We start from the raw sequence: 14,883 nt of genomic DNA, 5'->3' as shown, positions 1-14,883 counted from the left end.
TTAAATGAGGCCAGAGGCCCAAAATCTGGTGGGCTTCAGGCGCTACCTGTTCCAGCATAGAGATCCTTACTGGCAATCAGACCCAAACCAATTTCAAGGCCAATGACTCCAAGGCTCTACAGAGTAAAGGTTCAAAGGGGACCATTGTAAATTTAAAACCTCTCATTGTATAACTGATACAGTAATAAGTTCCCAACATCGAAGCAACCCAGAACTATTGTTTTCCTTTTTTTTTTGAAGCCAACGCATTCCCTTTGAGAACTCCCAGTTTCTTTATTTATTTGTGTAGACAATTATTTACCATTATTCTAGTGTGCCAAACATTCTTCAGCTCCAGTAGAAGGACATGGCTTCAATTACTCCCTCTTGTAACCAAGTACACTGTAAAAGCCCAATAGGCCATAGAAGCCTTCTCTCATTCACATCTACCATTTGCTGCTAACAGGACGAAAAGGGGAATCATCCATCATAGTCACATGTCCTACTGCCTGCTGGCAAATCTCACGCTGGTTATCAGGTCCTTGGTCAATAGCTCACCAGCAGTGCCTATGCTTAAAAGGGGAGCCCAGGTTACATGCTTTACTGCACAACAACAGCATGTAAAGTAAGATCTCTGCCCAGGCACAGCCTAACATCACTGCTTACAAGAAACGGAGAGAATAAAGTTGGCAACAGAAGTTATGACAACAAAAGGAAGAATGCTTTGATGTTATGAAAAGAAGAAAACTAGTTTTGTTGCTTATGTTAACCTTTTCTCAATATGGACATCACATAAATGATCTCTGACATTATGTGGTCTATAGAGTATCACATTACGTTGGTATTCTTGTTGAGCATTTTACTCCTCCAACTACAAACATAGTTTCAGTTTAAATATGTTAAGAATGCCTACGTTTCTCACAATTAAAGACTAATTCAAAAATATATCATATTGATAACTTTAGCATTACTGTGTAAAAAAGGTTGAAAAAAATTAAGTTAGTTGAGCTGTACTGTTTTGCTTTTCATATTTATTTATGATGAAAGCATCGTAATCTTACCCTTTCCATTTAAGAGTTAGTCTTTTGGAATTATATGCAATTCACAATTTTAGTTCACAAAATGAAGACGGTCAGGTCGGGAATTATTTAAGAAACACAATATGAAGTTCTTATGTTAGCTAGTTTGTAAAGAAGCTGTAAACTGGTGATGGAGATTCAATTTGCATGATATATATTCCATTGGACATTAATCTAGGCATTTTAGCTTTTAGTAATGAAATGCTTTCATCCTTCAAAAACGTATCTTATGCCGTGTGTCTTTCTTTCAGTGTCTTGTACAATGCTTTGAATAGAGTGTGGTTAGTGGTAGTGTGAAGAGATAAGTACGGGTTATGATATAATGTACTTTTTAAAATGATCGTTGATGAAGCTTTTCCCACAATACTGAACAGACATCTTTGATGCATTTCAAATGTCCACTGGGTCACACATTGATTTCCAGGTGCCTGTGAAACTCAGGAGAAATAATAATATTTATTACGCTTATACAATCTCCAAAACAGGAGTGTTGCATGCAATGGCAAGGGCCACGACGTAAGGGAATAATTGACATTCACATTTCACAACATTTGTACTTGCTAAGGAAATAATACAAAAATATAAAATCAAAATACTGCAGATGCTGGAAATCTGAAATAAAAACAAAGTTCTGGAAATGCTCAACAGGTCAGGCAGCATCTGTGGAGAGAGAGGAGCAGAGTTAACATTTCAGGTCTGTGACCTTTCATCAGAACTGACGAAAGGTTCTGAACCGTTCTGATGAAAGGTCACAGACCTGAAACGTTAATGCTGCTTCTCTCTCTACAGATGCTGCCTGATCCTCTGAGTATTTCCAGCACTTTGTTTTTATTTAAGGAATTAATTCAATTGTACTGGAGTTGTCTATCCCTGCCAATCTTCTACATGTACATACGTTCTAAAGATTTTTTGTTTTATAAGTGCATTTCTTCTCATGCATAAGGGGTTACCCATTGCAGTTGCTGTACATCAGTAGCACTAAATGCATAACACAAAAGTGAGAAAATAATGTGTTGTCCATTCGGGCAGATGGACAATGGTATCACACCAATAACAACTAAGCATATGCCCATTCAGATCATCACCATCGTATACATTATTTTTTATTGAAGTTTTAGTCCAATTTCTCACTTTCATCCAGTAATGATACAATCTGATGTGTGTGGTCTCCACATATTTGGCTAAAAGTTTTGTAGCTCTATCAAATGTACTATCCTACCAATCGCATAATGCAAGCATTGCTTTCACTATAAATGACAAACCTGAATACACAAACTTTATCACAGGGAGAATAATCCCAGACATTAACCCTTTCACAACAGCAGGATGGATATTTGTGGAGGATGTATTCATTTAACACCAACTCATTCATTTTTGAAACAGCTGTATGGTGGTCTGATGTCCCAGTGATGCCACAATTATTACAAAACATTAGATTGTGCAATAATTCTTTTTATATTGCATCATAAATATTTTAAAACTTTCATCTCAGCTGTGGAGTGATTAGAATGTTTGGGATATGGTATTAGGTCACAGATCAGCTACAATCTCAACGAATAGCAGAACAGACTCTCGGGGCTAAATGGCCTACTCTTGTTCCTATATTTAGCCCTGGAGTGGGATTTGTATTTCCTTTCAGTTTGCAACACCAGCCTATCTCCCTCTGTGGCCATTTCTTTATTAACTATAATTACTTTCACTGTTGATCCTCAGTTTTACCACACTGTTTCAGGTAGCTGTTAGACTGAAATGAAGCAGAAGCACAAAACCTTGTAAAGGTTTTCCACCAAAAATGCCATTCGTAGCAGAAAACGCCTCCCCAAGAGTGGGTGTGCAAAAGCTAATGAGATGCATATCAGGTGCTGACATCAGGATCCTGCTCCACATATTTCTCACCTCTGTACCGCACAAAGCTATGATTGTTTCCATACACCATTGCTAAGTGGCAAGGTAGAGCTCAAAGTGAAATTAAAGGCTGATCTAAGTACTGGCAAAAATACCGTAAACTTCAACTGTGAACTGTTCCTCATGCTTTCTTTTTGTGTTTTGCTCCTGGTCACTGGTGCTTGTGCATGCTGCTTACTGTTATGCAACAGACACTGTTAACCCTTCATCCATTCAACATAGAGGTCAATGGAACTATCTTCGGGAATACTCCTTTTATCTGTATTATTTGGACAAGGAGGAGGAAGCGGCGTGTAGGGAAGCCAGGTTAATCTGACAGCAAACCTGGTACCTACCTGTCAGTACCATTTTGACCAGAAGTACAGATCAAAATATTTTACCTCCACCTGTAACAGCAATGGATTCCACTCACACAACTTCTGACTCATAGCTGATCAACATTATATCATGCACCTAATGCTCGCTTTCTTGACAGTTGTCACATTAATCGGCTGCAATGTCTTTAAGGTTGTCCATTGTTCCACTCTCTTTACATGCTAAAGGCAATTGTCTGAGTAGATCGAAGGAGATCAAAACTGTCCTCTGTAGCCATGCTGATGACAGTAGTGCATTTTTTCAGGACACCAGCTAAGCACCACTATAACAAGGTCCATATTACTTCCAGAATCATTATAGAACATACTGGCATTCCAACAATCTGCATGAGGTACCTGGATCAGTCTAGGGGTGTCTTGCAATATAGTCAAGCTTGGGATTCAAAGCTTGTGGTGGTTTACCATATGCTGCACAACTTGCCTAGTCTTGCTTGAGCTCCCCAAGGAAAGTGTTGGCCTTACCTTAGTGCCAGGGATCGTTTCTTCAGGCCCTGTTGGCAGCCTTCTGTCACCTACTGACCAGCTGCCTCTTTCCACCAGTTTCGGCTGGGCACGCAGATGAGGCCCGAGAGTTAAAATCTCCCAGGCATCAAGGTGCCAATGTCTGGGCAGTTTCCCACCTTGCTTCCCACTTGCCTGATTAAGGGTAGGATTCAGATTCCTGTTAGAACTTATGAGTTTTGACTGCCAAAATCTGAATGAGACTAGTGCAGAATATTTTGCCTATTTGAATAAAAGGTGCCAAACTAGAAGCAGATACCTTTGCTATTGTAATACAAGTCTAGACATTCAATTGAATAAAGGGAAAAATCAGGTCAAGCAGCTGGAGTTGTGTTGATTTTCAGCATTTAATTAAAAAAGCCCAGCATCAGGGCCAGAGATCTGAGATACATTAATGTAGACTGTCAACTGAATGGCACCAAAATCTAAGCTACTTCAGCTTAAACAATTGTACAGAGATAAGTTACAGTCTTTGTCACTAGCCCAAATTACATCAATTTAGTTATTCAATTAAACAGGGTTAAATCAATGCTAAGCGGAATTCCATCTCCTGGTAACAAAACTAGCTCTAAACTTGAATAGTTTAGCCAAATCTCAGCTGACTGTGGATCTCTTTTATAATGGCAAAAATTCTTATTTTAGGACTAAAAGACTGGAGTTTCAACAAGTTTTGATTTGTGTTTATTTTTATAAGGGAATAGTAATGTTGAGGACTTGGATCCGAGTTTGAAAAGCTCGAGTCAGTTCACATCAACATCACACAGATAGCCTGACCCAAGACTAGTTTGCTCAGTCATCATCTTACTGATGCAAAGTTCCAACAATTAGCATTAACCCTTTGACTTCAAACACAGCTCTAATGCCAGGGCTATCTATCCCAGACAGCTGTGGATGCTTTATCAATGAGTATAGTCAAGACTGAGCGTGATAGATTATTGGACACTAAGGGAATCAAGGGATATACAGACATGGCGTGAAAGTGGAGTTGATGTAAAAGTTCAGCCATCATCTTATTGAATTGTGGAGCATCCTCGAGGGGTGTGTGACTTACTCGTGCTCCTATTTCTAATGTTAAGTGCTGATTCGGAGTTGACGGATATCTTCCTGCAATCCAAAATATTTCACAGCTGCAAGCATCTGGACAGATGCAACCCATTTTCTCAGATTAGCATTACATCTTGAATTGTTTAGACTGACTGGTGCCTCAATATTACGAACAATGCCTAACCCTCCCTTGAAAATATTCATAAAATATGGTGGCACTTCATGGGAAAATGCGTGAGAAAACAGATTTAAATTTCCAAGCTTGTTGCAGTTTCGTTTAGTCAAATATTAATGGTCCCTGTGGAAGCAAACTGTATAACCTTTTTGATGGTATTGTTTTCATTAGCTAGTTTGATTTGATTTTAATTTTTTTTAAACACCTCTGTAGTCATATACTGGTCTATTGAGTACTATGCAGTGCAGTGCAAGCCTATCTCAAGTGATTTAAGAGGCATGATTGAAAAAGAAAACACTCCAGCATTCTATTTTCTGCAGGCTGCACAAAATTACAGTTAAAGTTCAAGTGCAAAGTTTGGACTTTCCATTTCATTTCCTCGCTGTTATTTTTTTTGAAAGCATACCAATGAAAGCACCAGAGGTTACCATCTCAGCTGTCACTGCTACGTAAGATGATCCATTATTAGCCTCTATTAGGCACATTTTAGAAGTACTACTCTAATGGGTCCTTCAAAAACATCGAAGAAAGAATTCTGCCCCACAAGTGCTGCGGATGTGCCACATTACTACTTCACGACAGACACTGCTGTAGCTCAGCCACCCAAAACAACATTTAAAGGGTCAAGTGGGAAACAGAAGATAGAAAGCACTGCATTACCAAAGGTTGGGGGTTGCGTATTTTGAATGGCAGGTAAGGAATGCATTACAGAAAATAATCTTAAACTGAGAAAACTGTCCTAGTCGCAGAAAATTGGAGAAAATGACTGCCACCTTTCACCAGCCTGAAGCTCCAGGGCTGATTAACTGACATTGTTCTTTCAACATCCCTGTGGAGGAAATTTGTTCCCTTGCACTATCCTTCCACCTGCCTGTGACTGCTAGCTTTTCAATCATTTACATGTGTGTCCAACCTAAATCAAAACCTCGAGTGATTTTCACACTGTTCCTTTAACACTGGCATACCAATACAGTCACTTAAAAACAATTAGTTCAAAATACTGGTCAGATCATTGTAAATTGCTTCTCCTTAAAATGGCTGCTTTTGGTTAAGAGTCCATAAAACTAATGGAGTGTCTACAGCTTTATCGTGTAACACCTTCATGTAGATTCAATGAGCCTTGAGGACGGGCAAAGGGAAGAAATAATAGGAAAGAAAGAGGGTGGAGGATATTGAACTAATTTGGAATTAATACTTGCTCATCATTGTCATCATCATTCACTCCTTTCATGACAACATGCACTGCACTGTACAATTTGAAGGCTCCACTTTTGGCAGTTTTGGAGTGAAAGATGGAGTGAAACAAGGTTGTGTCCTAGCATCCACTCTGTTTGGCATCTTCTTCTCCATGCTCCAGGCCTTCACCTTCCCGAAGATATGGAAGGAGTCTACTTGCACACTAGGTCAGACAGCAAGCTCTACAATTTATCAAGGCTGAAAGTGAAGGCAAAAACACATCACATCCTGATCCGAAAACTCCTCTACGCTGATGATGCCAAGCTAGTCACTCACACAGAAACTCAGCTACAAAGACTCATGGACTGTCTCTCCCATGCCTGTAACTTGTTCTCCTTGACTACAAGCGTCAAGAAAACCATGGTCATGGGACAAGGTGTTGCATCTCCACCCCTGATCACACTAAACACCCCACTGGAAGTGGTTAGCAAATTCTGCTACCTTGGGTCCATGGAGCTCGATACACACATTGGGAAAGCAGCTACCACCTTTGGCTGACTCGCAAAATGCACAAGGGATAACACCAAGCTGACCCTTAGGACCAAGCTGATGGTTTATAAGGTTCTCAGCACTTTGCTGTATGGCTGTGAAACATGGGCAACTTATAGCTACCAGGAAAAGCAGCTCAATAATTTCCATCTTCGCTGTCTGTGACACATTATGGGTATATCCTGGCAGGACAAAATCACAAATGCGGCAGTCCTTTCAAAGGCACAGCTCCCAACTATGTTGACACTAATCAAACAGAGGCAGCTTCGGTGGATCGGACACATCCACAGAATGGAAGACAGTCACATACCCAAGGACTTTCTGTATGGTGAGGTAGCCAGGGCCAGACAACTAGTGGGGCGCCCAAAGCTCCACTTCAAGGATGCTTTCAAGCGTGACATGAAGGCCCTAAATGTCGACTATCGCACCTGGGAGTCACTGGCTGGCAGAAGAGGGAAATGGGGACACATCCTGTGGACTGGTGTGCACAACCACAATGGCCAGTGACTACAGCAGCTTGGCAACAGGCGCCACTGTCAAAAACAACAACTTCACGTGTGTCATTTGTAGCAGAACCTGCCTCTCAGGGATTGGCCTTTGCAACCATCAGTAAAAGTTGCACCAAGAGAAGACACCCCACCTAAATGGATTGCTTGCCACGAGTTCATCATCTTTCATAGATGGAAGGATGCAAAACAAATTGTCAGACAATGTAGAGGAAAATACTGGACCTTGTCAGATTTGTTATGGTCACATGGCAAACGATTATATGCACACACAAGTGTTCAATCATTTATTTGATTCATATTTTTTCTATTACTATGTGTATTTTAAAAGTTAACTAAATCAATGACTCCGGCAAATTTTCTACCAATAAATTGAACATTTGAAATATTGCATGCAGAATGTTATTGTTTGTCCACTCCATTCAGCATGGTTTACACCTCATTTTCTACCAGGTAGAATTCTGTGAGTATAACAAACATTTGCGTATTAATGAAATGGGCAGCCCAATGGAGAAAGTATTAACATCAGCTTGTCTAAGATAGAAGCATTGTGATTGTGGCACAGAAAGTTATGGATTTGAGCCCAGTATCAGGAGTATGAGCTCATCATCTAAACTGACACTCGACCACAGTACTGAGGGACAGATGCACTGTTCTCCAAGATGAGGCCTACTTATGATGGTTCAGGTGGCTGTTAAAGATCACTTGGCGCTGTTTGAAAAAAAAATTCAGGCTCACATTCCTCTTTCAAATCAATACTATCAAAAACGGATTAATTAGTCATATATCTATCTCACTGCTGGTTGTGAGGGAACTTGCAGTAAGCAAAATGGCTGTTATGCTTACCTACACACTTAAAAGTAATTAATTGTATGTCAAGTGCTTGGGGATGTTTCTAAAAGATGTGATTGATTTCTATATTAAGTTATAAATTGCCAAAAATCTTTGCAAATCCTTTTTCTTAGATCTCTTCTATGTTTTTAATCTATAGTCTTATAAAATATGCATTACTAGGGTACATCGAGTTCTCTAGATCTTCCAGTTTTGCAGGGACTTGAATAATCCAATGAGATACTCTTGGAGTGTGTCCAATCTTTGGTATGAGTGTCAGGGACCAATCGGTCCTGAAAAAGATGGAAAGATGTTATTCTCAGCCTCAATTAAACAATTCAGCAGGGACTGAGAAGAAAGAAAGGACATAGTTCTTACTCAAAGTCACTGCTGACAAGATAAGAGGCTGAATATTACAGAAACCCCTAACATCAGGGGTCATGGGGGTTGGTGGGCCAGAAAATACCTCCAGCAGAGGCCCGCCACAGGCTTTGATGCCGGCAAGGCCTGGCCCGATATTGCTGGCGGCGGAGAGGCCTCGTGGCAGACCCCTGCTGCACGGCAACGGGGGCCCCATTTAAACACTTAAATTTATTTGATAAACGAGTTGATTACCTTTCCGCTCCCGCCATCTATCCCAGAGCAATATTGGTGCCAGGGGCCGGCACTCCCACACCTTCGGATCCCCGTCTGGGCATCCAAGGCGGAACACTGGTGGGGAGGGGGGTCAGCAGGTAAGCTTTTCACTGTGGGGGGTCGGGGGGGGGGGGTGGGGGTGGGAACAGCGTCAGATTCATTTCATTGGTTTAGGGGTGTTGGGAAGGGGTAAAGTTTAAAGTTTATGAACTTTTGGGGTGGAGGAGGAGGTCAGGTGCACAAGGTAAGTGTTTTTTGGGGGGGTGGGGAGAGGGCAGGTCATTAATTCTATGGTTATTAGGGGGGTGGGAGAGGGTCAGGATCAATTTATTTTATTTCTTAAAGCTCTATCTTCAAATAATTGAAATTGCATGTTAGGGCTCGAAGCCCTTTAAAAATGATATCAGTGCCTGTGTAAAGGCTGCTGGTGCCATTGCTGGGGACAGACTGCCCGCCCCCTCCACATCATCGGGGTAGGCGGTCCGCCGCACTTAATATCGTGGCGGCTCCACAAAGTGCAGCCCCCGATTGCGGCGGAGAAAGTATAAATTTCAGCCCAAGGAGTGATAAAGGGGCAAACACGCTCCAATGTAAAATCCCCTCAATTTACATCACCCATGCACATCCACTCAATTATTTGCTTAATTAAAGAAATGAGGCATGCAATTAAAATATTTTGATAAAGCAACTGTTTCACATAAAAAATGACATGAGTGGTAATGACGTGAGAGTGGTAAGCAGGCTTGGTACTTACCCAGTGCAGTGCTTGTACAATATTCTGCTTGTCTTTTCAGACACTATTAGCAGCTTGGTCTAAATGTGTTCTACTTAACTCTACTTAACACTCCAAACATCTGCCGAAGTATATTTACAATAAAGAACATTCACTTCATGATGGTACTAAGGAAATGGGTCAAGGGTAAAATCTGTCAGATTTTGATGGCCTTTCTGGCATGCTTTGAATGAATCTGAAGTGCTATTATGTGAATAGTTAAAATACCTTTGCCTTGTCGGTGTACCAGTACTTTGGACTTGGCAATGACCACAGTAACTATTTTGAGAACTCACTATGTTTTGTTAAATTTATTTAAGCTATGATAACAAGCATTTTGGTCCATGTAATTAGAATGATAACACATCAAAAACACATTTCAATGAACTTGCGTTATTCAACTTCACAGAATCATTTTTTAAAGAAAGGCGTTGCCAAAATATGGCAGGGAGGCACACTAGTCAGGCATAACCTCACATGTGGCACTTGTAGCCCACACATCATGTAATGAAGAGCAATGTTTTATGACCCGAGGTAACAATGAGGACTTAACTTGTACAATTCCTGAGAATCAATAATTCTCCTGTAGTTTTTGCCAAGCGCACTCAAGCAGAAACATATGACTTTTGGGATCCCACAAATCTCAAACATGAATAATTGGAATTCTGTGAAAATGCCAAGTGTGACCTAGAATTACCTGCACTATGTAATTCAATTTTGCAAAAAACATTTTTTCCCCCAATAGATTCTAGAATTGTGTCAACAGATTTTTAAAAAAAAAATATGACCTGAAAAGTTGTTGGAAGCAATCAATTTTAAAAAGATAAATTCCAAGCTGCTATGCTTGAAGCAGCATGTTTTGCTACAAATTTCTGTAGATGCATGTGTTAACATTGCCCTGTGAACAATTGGAATTCTGCAAATGGTTGAAACTGATAACATGTTTCTGAAATGAGTTCAAATACTTTACAAACTACTGACTGGGGAGTTTTTTCCCCCAATTCTAGCCCAACTAATTGTTACCTTGGCATGTGCTTCCTCTTTCTTCATATCCAGCATTGCACAGGCACTTCCCTATTGGCACCAGCCATTCTCCATCAGTGCTGCAATACATCCTGGGTGGGTCCTCCTCCTTGGAATGATTGACACAGGAACCACGCACCTCCACAAGAGACAGAGAGTCCACTCCAGGCACTGTGTCTGGGAACATAGCCAAGTTCCTTGTGATGAAAGGACACTTTTTGAAGAAGACACGCACAGACACTAAAGCAACACAGGCACCAACATCCTGAAAGGCCAAATAAAATCCTTTCTTGTTGATTGGTCCAACCTCGCGGACCTCAGTGTTCAGCTTGAGGATTCGATCCCCCAGATCCATCTGGGTGAAACTCTCGTCTGCAGCAATTGTGTCAATTTTAACAAACTGGCTCTCTCTAAACCTGACAATGTGATCTTCATCAGACTCCATATAATAGAGGTTGAAAGTTTCTTTACAGGATCCCAAGACCAAAGGGATGCTGTTGCAGTCTCTCAGAGTGAACTTAAGTTCAACATATACCTTCTGAGCAGCGTTGCGCGGAATCCAATTTGTCCGCAGCCAGTTATTCTGACTGGGTTCCATCACATTGCATACCTGGTAGGTACGGATTGGTATGTAGTGCTCATCCACTCCACTGATTTCTTCCCACTGAAAAGAAAAGAAAAAAAATTATAAAATTGTATATTTTGAACTTACATCTTCTTCATGTGGGGACATGACCCTCTTCCACCTGATGATTTTCTAATACAACTTTCCTGGAATGTCAGTCCATATATCCAGGTGTCCAATTGAATGCCATAGAAAGAATCAAGAGTTTCTCAACTGGATAGACTACCAATAGAACAAAGAAAAATTGGTGCAATCTGACACTTGCCCATTTAATAAATACTGTACCACACCATGTTAATACAGCAGGCCCAACACAGAATGAGATTATTCCTGCTCCTGCTTCCATTTCCCACACCCACACATAACCCCCACTCTTCCTCCCCATGATTCCTGGGGGTTGGTGGGGTGGGGGGAATGATTTTCAACTGCAACCCCCTCCAGTTTCTCACCTAAGAAATAGATGGTCAGAAGTTGAAAGTGGGGAGAGAGGGCAGCTCAGCCACCCAATTCATGCCAAAGACCTGCTCCATGTAAATTTCGGTATGAAACAGGTTGGCAAAGTATGCAGACTGGGGTCTTACTCACATGCTCCGCCCCTGTTGTACCAAGCATTCAGTGGGCTAACCAGTGGTTCTTAAAAGGAGCCATTAGACACTGAAAAAATGGTTGAGGAACTTGGTGGGCCTAGGAGCAGCAGCAGTGCTCCAATAAGTAAACTTCAACCCATTGCCAGCCTTCTCTGATCACATCCCCTCGTCCCCTTCCAGATCCAATCTACCACTTGACTCAGTGTGAGAGCTGGCCCATTTCCTGCCCTCTCACAACTGGCAGCTGTAATTGGGCACCCACTTCATGCCCACTTTGCGTCTGCAGTTCACCGACAGCATTTAAATGAGGTGCAAGCCAAAACTGGTTCAGGTTGCCTGATGCGGGCATCAAGCGGGCAGCACTTCTCACTTCATACCCATTATGGGTAAAATAAATAAAGATCAGTCACCAAATAATTCAACAACTGAAAAACGGTTCATTGGAATTGCAGGACCCTTGTTTTCAGAATCCTTTCGTTAATTATCCTGATTTACAAACTGTTCAGAACTCTCATTGCCAACCTTAAATAAATAGAAATATCCAAAATATTTATTAGCACAAAGAGTTTTATACCCTGAGGGCTTGAGTCATCCGGAAGGAAAGTCGCACAATGTGTTCAATGATAACATTGTGTCACTGATCGTATGTTTCGGATTCATCCATTGAAAGACATCTCTTTTGTTGACAAAAAGTGCAAACCAATCTTTTTCTGGCAGATGCTTCTTCTGCTACGGTGTAATTTTTTTACTCAGGAGACAATAAGTAAGCCTTCTAATTTTAGAGTTAAATCTAATAATTAAGATGCACATGAACTCCTTTTTAGCATTATTCTTAGTGAGGACAGTTGCAAGCATTTACTATTTACTTGTTCCTTTCGAAATGGATTATCCGCGAGTTTTGTTCATTACAACTAGTGTGGGCTATCCCCGCAGTCCAAAAACAATGTTTACTCACGACTAACTTCACTCAATATTTTGAACTGAATGCAGGTTAAAAAATAGAAATCCCCCAAAGCAGAAAGCTTAATAATAAGACATGCTGTTCCTGGCTGTTCTACAACCACTGTACCTGTACTCACAAAGCAGCCTGAAAAAAGAAATCAGATAAAAAATTATTTATTGCATAATTGATCACTCATGATTATTTTGGATTAAAGCTAGCCCAGTGTTCTGCCTGGAATGAGGGCTATTCCAATGCTAATCATTCTATAAGAGGTTAATCATTGTTGCTAATATATTTACATCAGGGAGTTGCCTGGTAGCTACACTATGGATACAATACAGGAAACTAGTGCAAGTCAACATCTAACGTTTTATTTTGACAGTTACTGGTGTCAGAACACTCTGAAATTCAAACTTTGTCCTTTTGTTTCAATTAATGTGACACTTCAATATGTCAATGAGATATCACAGCTGTTTTTGGTCTCAAGTACAAGCACAGATGGAGAAGGACAGTGCAAGTCCTTTTGGGCCCTGAATAAAGCTGTGCAATTGCTGAAAGCTGACAACATATTAAGCCCACTTACTGCGGTCATATCAGGATTTGAGTTGCTGTGGCCAGGAGCTGCATCCAGAATTGCCTGCCTGTATATGGAATTCCATCCAAATTTAACATTGGTGGTAGGAAAAATGATGGAATCCCTCCTAAAGAAGTAAATAGAAGAACGTCTAGAAACCAAAAGTATGATAATGAATAGTTAGCACAGATTGCAAAAGGGAAAGTCTTGCTTGACCAACCTCATTGAATTTTTGAGAGGTAACAGAGAGTGTAATCAAGAGTAATGCAGTGGATGTAATTTATCAGGATTTTCCAAAAGGCTTTCGATAAGGTGCCACATAAAAGACTAATGGATAAGGTCAGAAAATGTGGAGTCAGAGGACAAGAGGAAGAATGGATTGCTAGCTAGCTTCAAGACAGAAAGCAGTCAGTGGGGGTAAAGGGTAGTTATCCAGAGTGGCCGAAGGTGGGAAGTGGTATTCCACAAGGATCAGTGCTGGAACTACTACTGTTCACAATTTATAATAATGATTAGACTTTGGAATCAAAAACAGAATTTCTAAATTTGCAGGTGACAGCAACTTTTGGGGGGTTGTGGGGTGGTGGGGGGGAGGGGGAATGGGGATCAGTGAGGAAGATGATCAATACTGAGGAGGTTTGCAACAAATTATATGATATTAAGAAACTTGCAAAATGGGCATGATTGTTGGAATTCATTTGCCATATAGATGAATACATATATTACATTTTGGCAACAAAAAAAAATCCTAAATGAGGTAGAGGAGCAAAGGGATCTGAGAGTATAAATACAAAAATCACTAAAATAGTGACACGGGTTAACAGAGCTATAAAAAAGCAAACCCAGCGTTGGAGTTTATTTCTAAAGGAATGGAATTGAAAAGTAGGGAAGTTACGCAAAACTTGTATTGAGCCTTGGTCAGACCACACCTGGAGTACTGCGCATAATTCTGGTCGCCATATTATAAACAGGATATAGAGGCACTGGAGAGGGTGCAAGGAAGATTTACAAATATGATACTAGGAATGTAGAGGTATATCTATCAGGAGAGGATGAACAGGCTGGCTCTCTTTGCTGTTGATAAAAGAACCCCGATGGTCTTTAAAATTATGAAAAGTTTTGATCGAGGAAACATAGAGAATGTTTCCACTTGTAGGAAAGAGCAAAATGAGAGGGCATCAATATAAGATAGTCGCCAAGCAGTGAATTCAGAAGAAACTTCTTTACCCAGAGTATAGTGAGAATGTGGAACTCGCTACCACAGGGAGTGGTTGAAGTGAACAGTATAGATGGATTTAAGGGAAAGCTAGATAAGCATATGAGGGAGAACGGAATAGAGGGTTACGATGATAGATTTAGATGAGAAAAGACAGGAGGAGGTTTGAGTGGCATATAAACGCTGGCAGGTACAGGTTCGACCACAAGGCCTGTTTCTGTGCTGTTTATCCTATGTAAGTTACTTTCTTCCATACACTTACTACGATCAGGCAAAGACAGGTCACAAGGCTCCCCTCTTGTCCTTCCTCTTATTTGACCGCAATAGGGTTTATTCCTTTTCTTTTTTAAACAGTGGCTGTGCTTACCACTTCAGTGAGTGTTTTACC

At 40.7% G+C, this 14,883-nt stretch overlaps 1 protein-coding gene across 2 annotated transcripts in view; it reads right to left on the bottom strand.

Moving 5' to 3' along the window:
- epha3 (eph receptor A3) overlaps nt 1-14,883 on the bottom strand; it is a 259,677-nt gene that overhangs the window by 192,832 nt on the left and 51,962 nt on the right. For both annotated transcript variants that reach the window (XM_068041049.1, XM_068041050.1), the window contains exon 3: nt 10,551-11,214. In XM_068041049.1, the coding sequence (XP_067897150.1) occupies nt 10,551-11,214 (664 nt within the window). The remainder of the gene's footprint in view (nt 1-10,550; nt 11,215-14,883) is intronic.

Source organism: Heterodontus francisci, chromosome 10, assembly GCF_036365525.1.
Source record: "Heterodontus francisci isolate sHetFra1 chromosome 10, sHetFra1.hap1, whole genome shotgun sequence".
In the NCBI taxonomy this organism is placed as follows: Eukaryota; Metazoa; Chordata; class Chondrichthyes; order Heterodontiformes; family Heterodontidae; genus Heterodontus; species Heterodontus francisci.
This window is presented reverse-complemented; position numbering and strand designations above follow the sequence as displayed.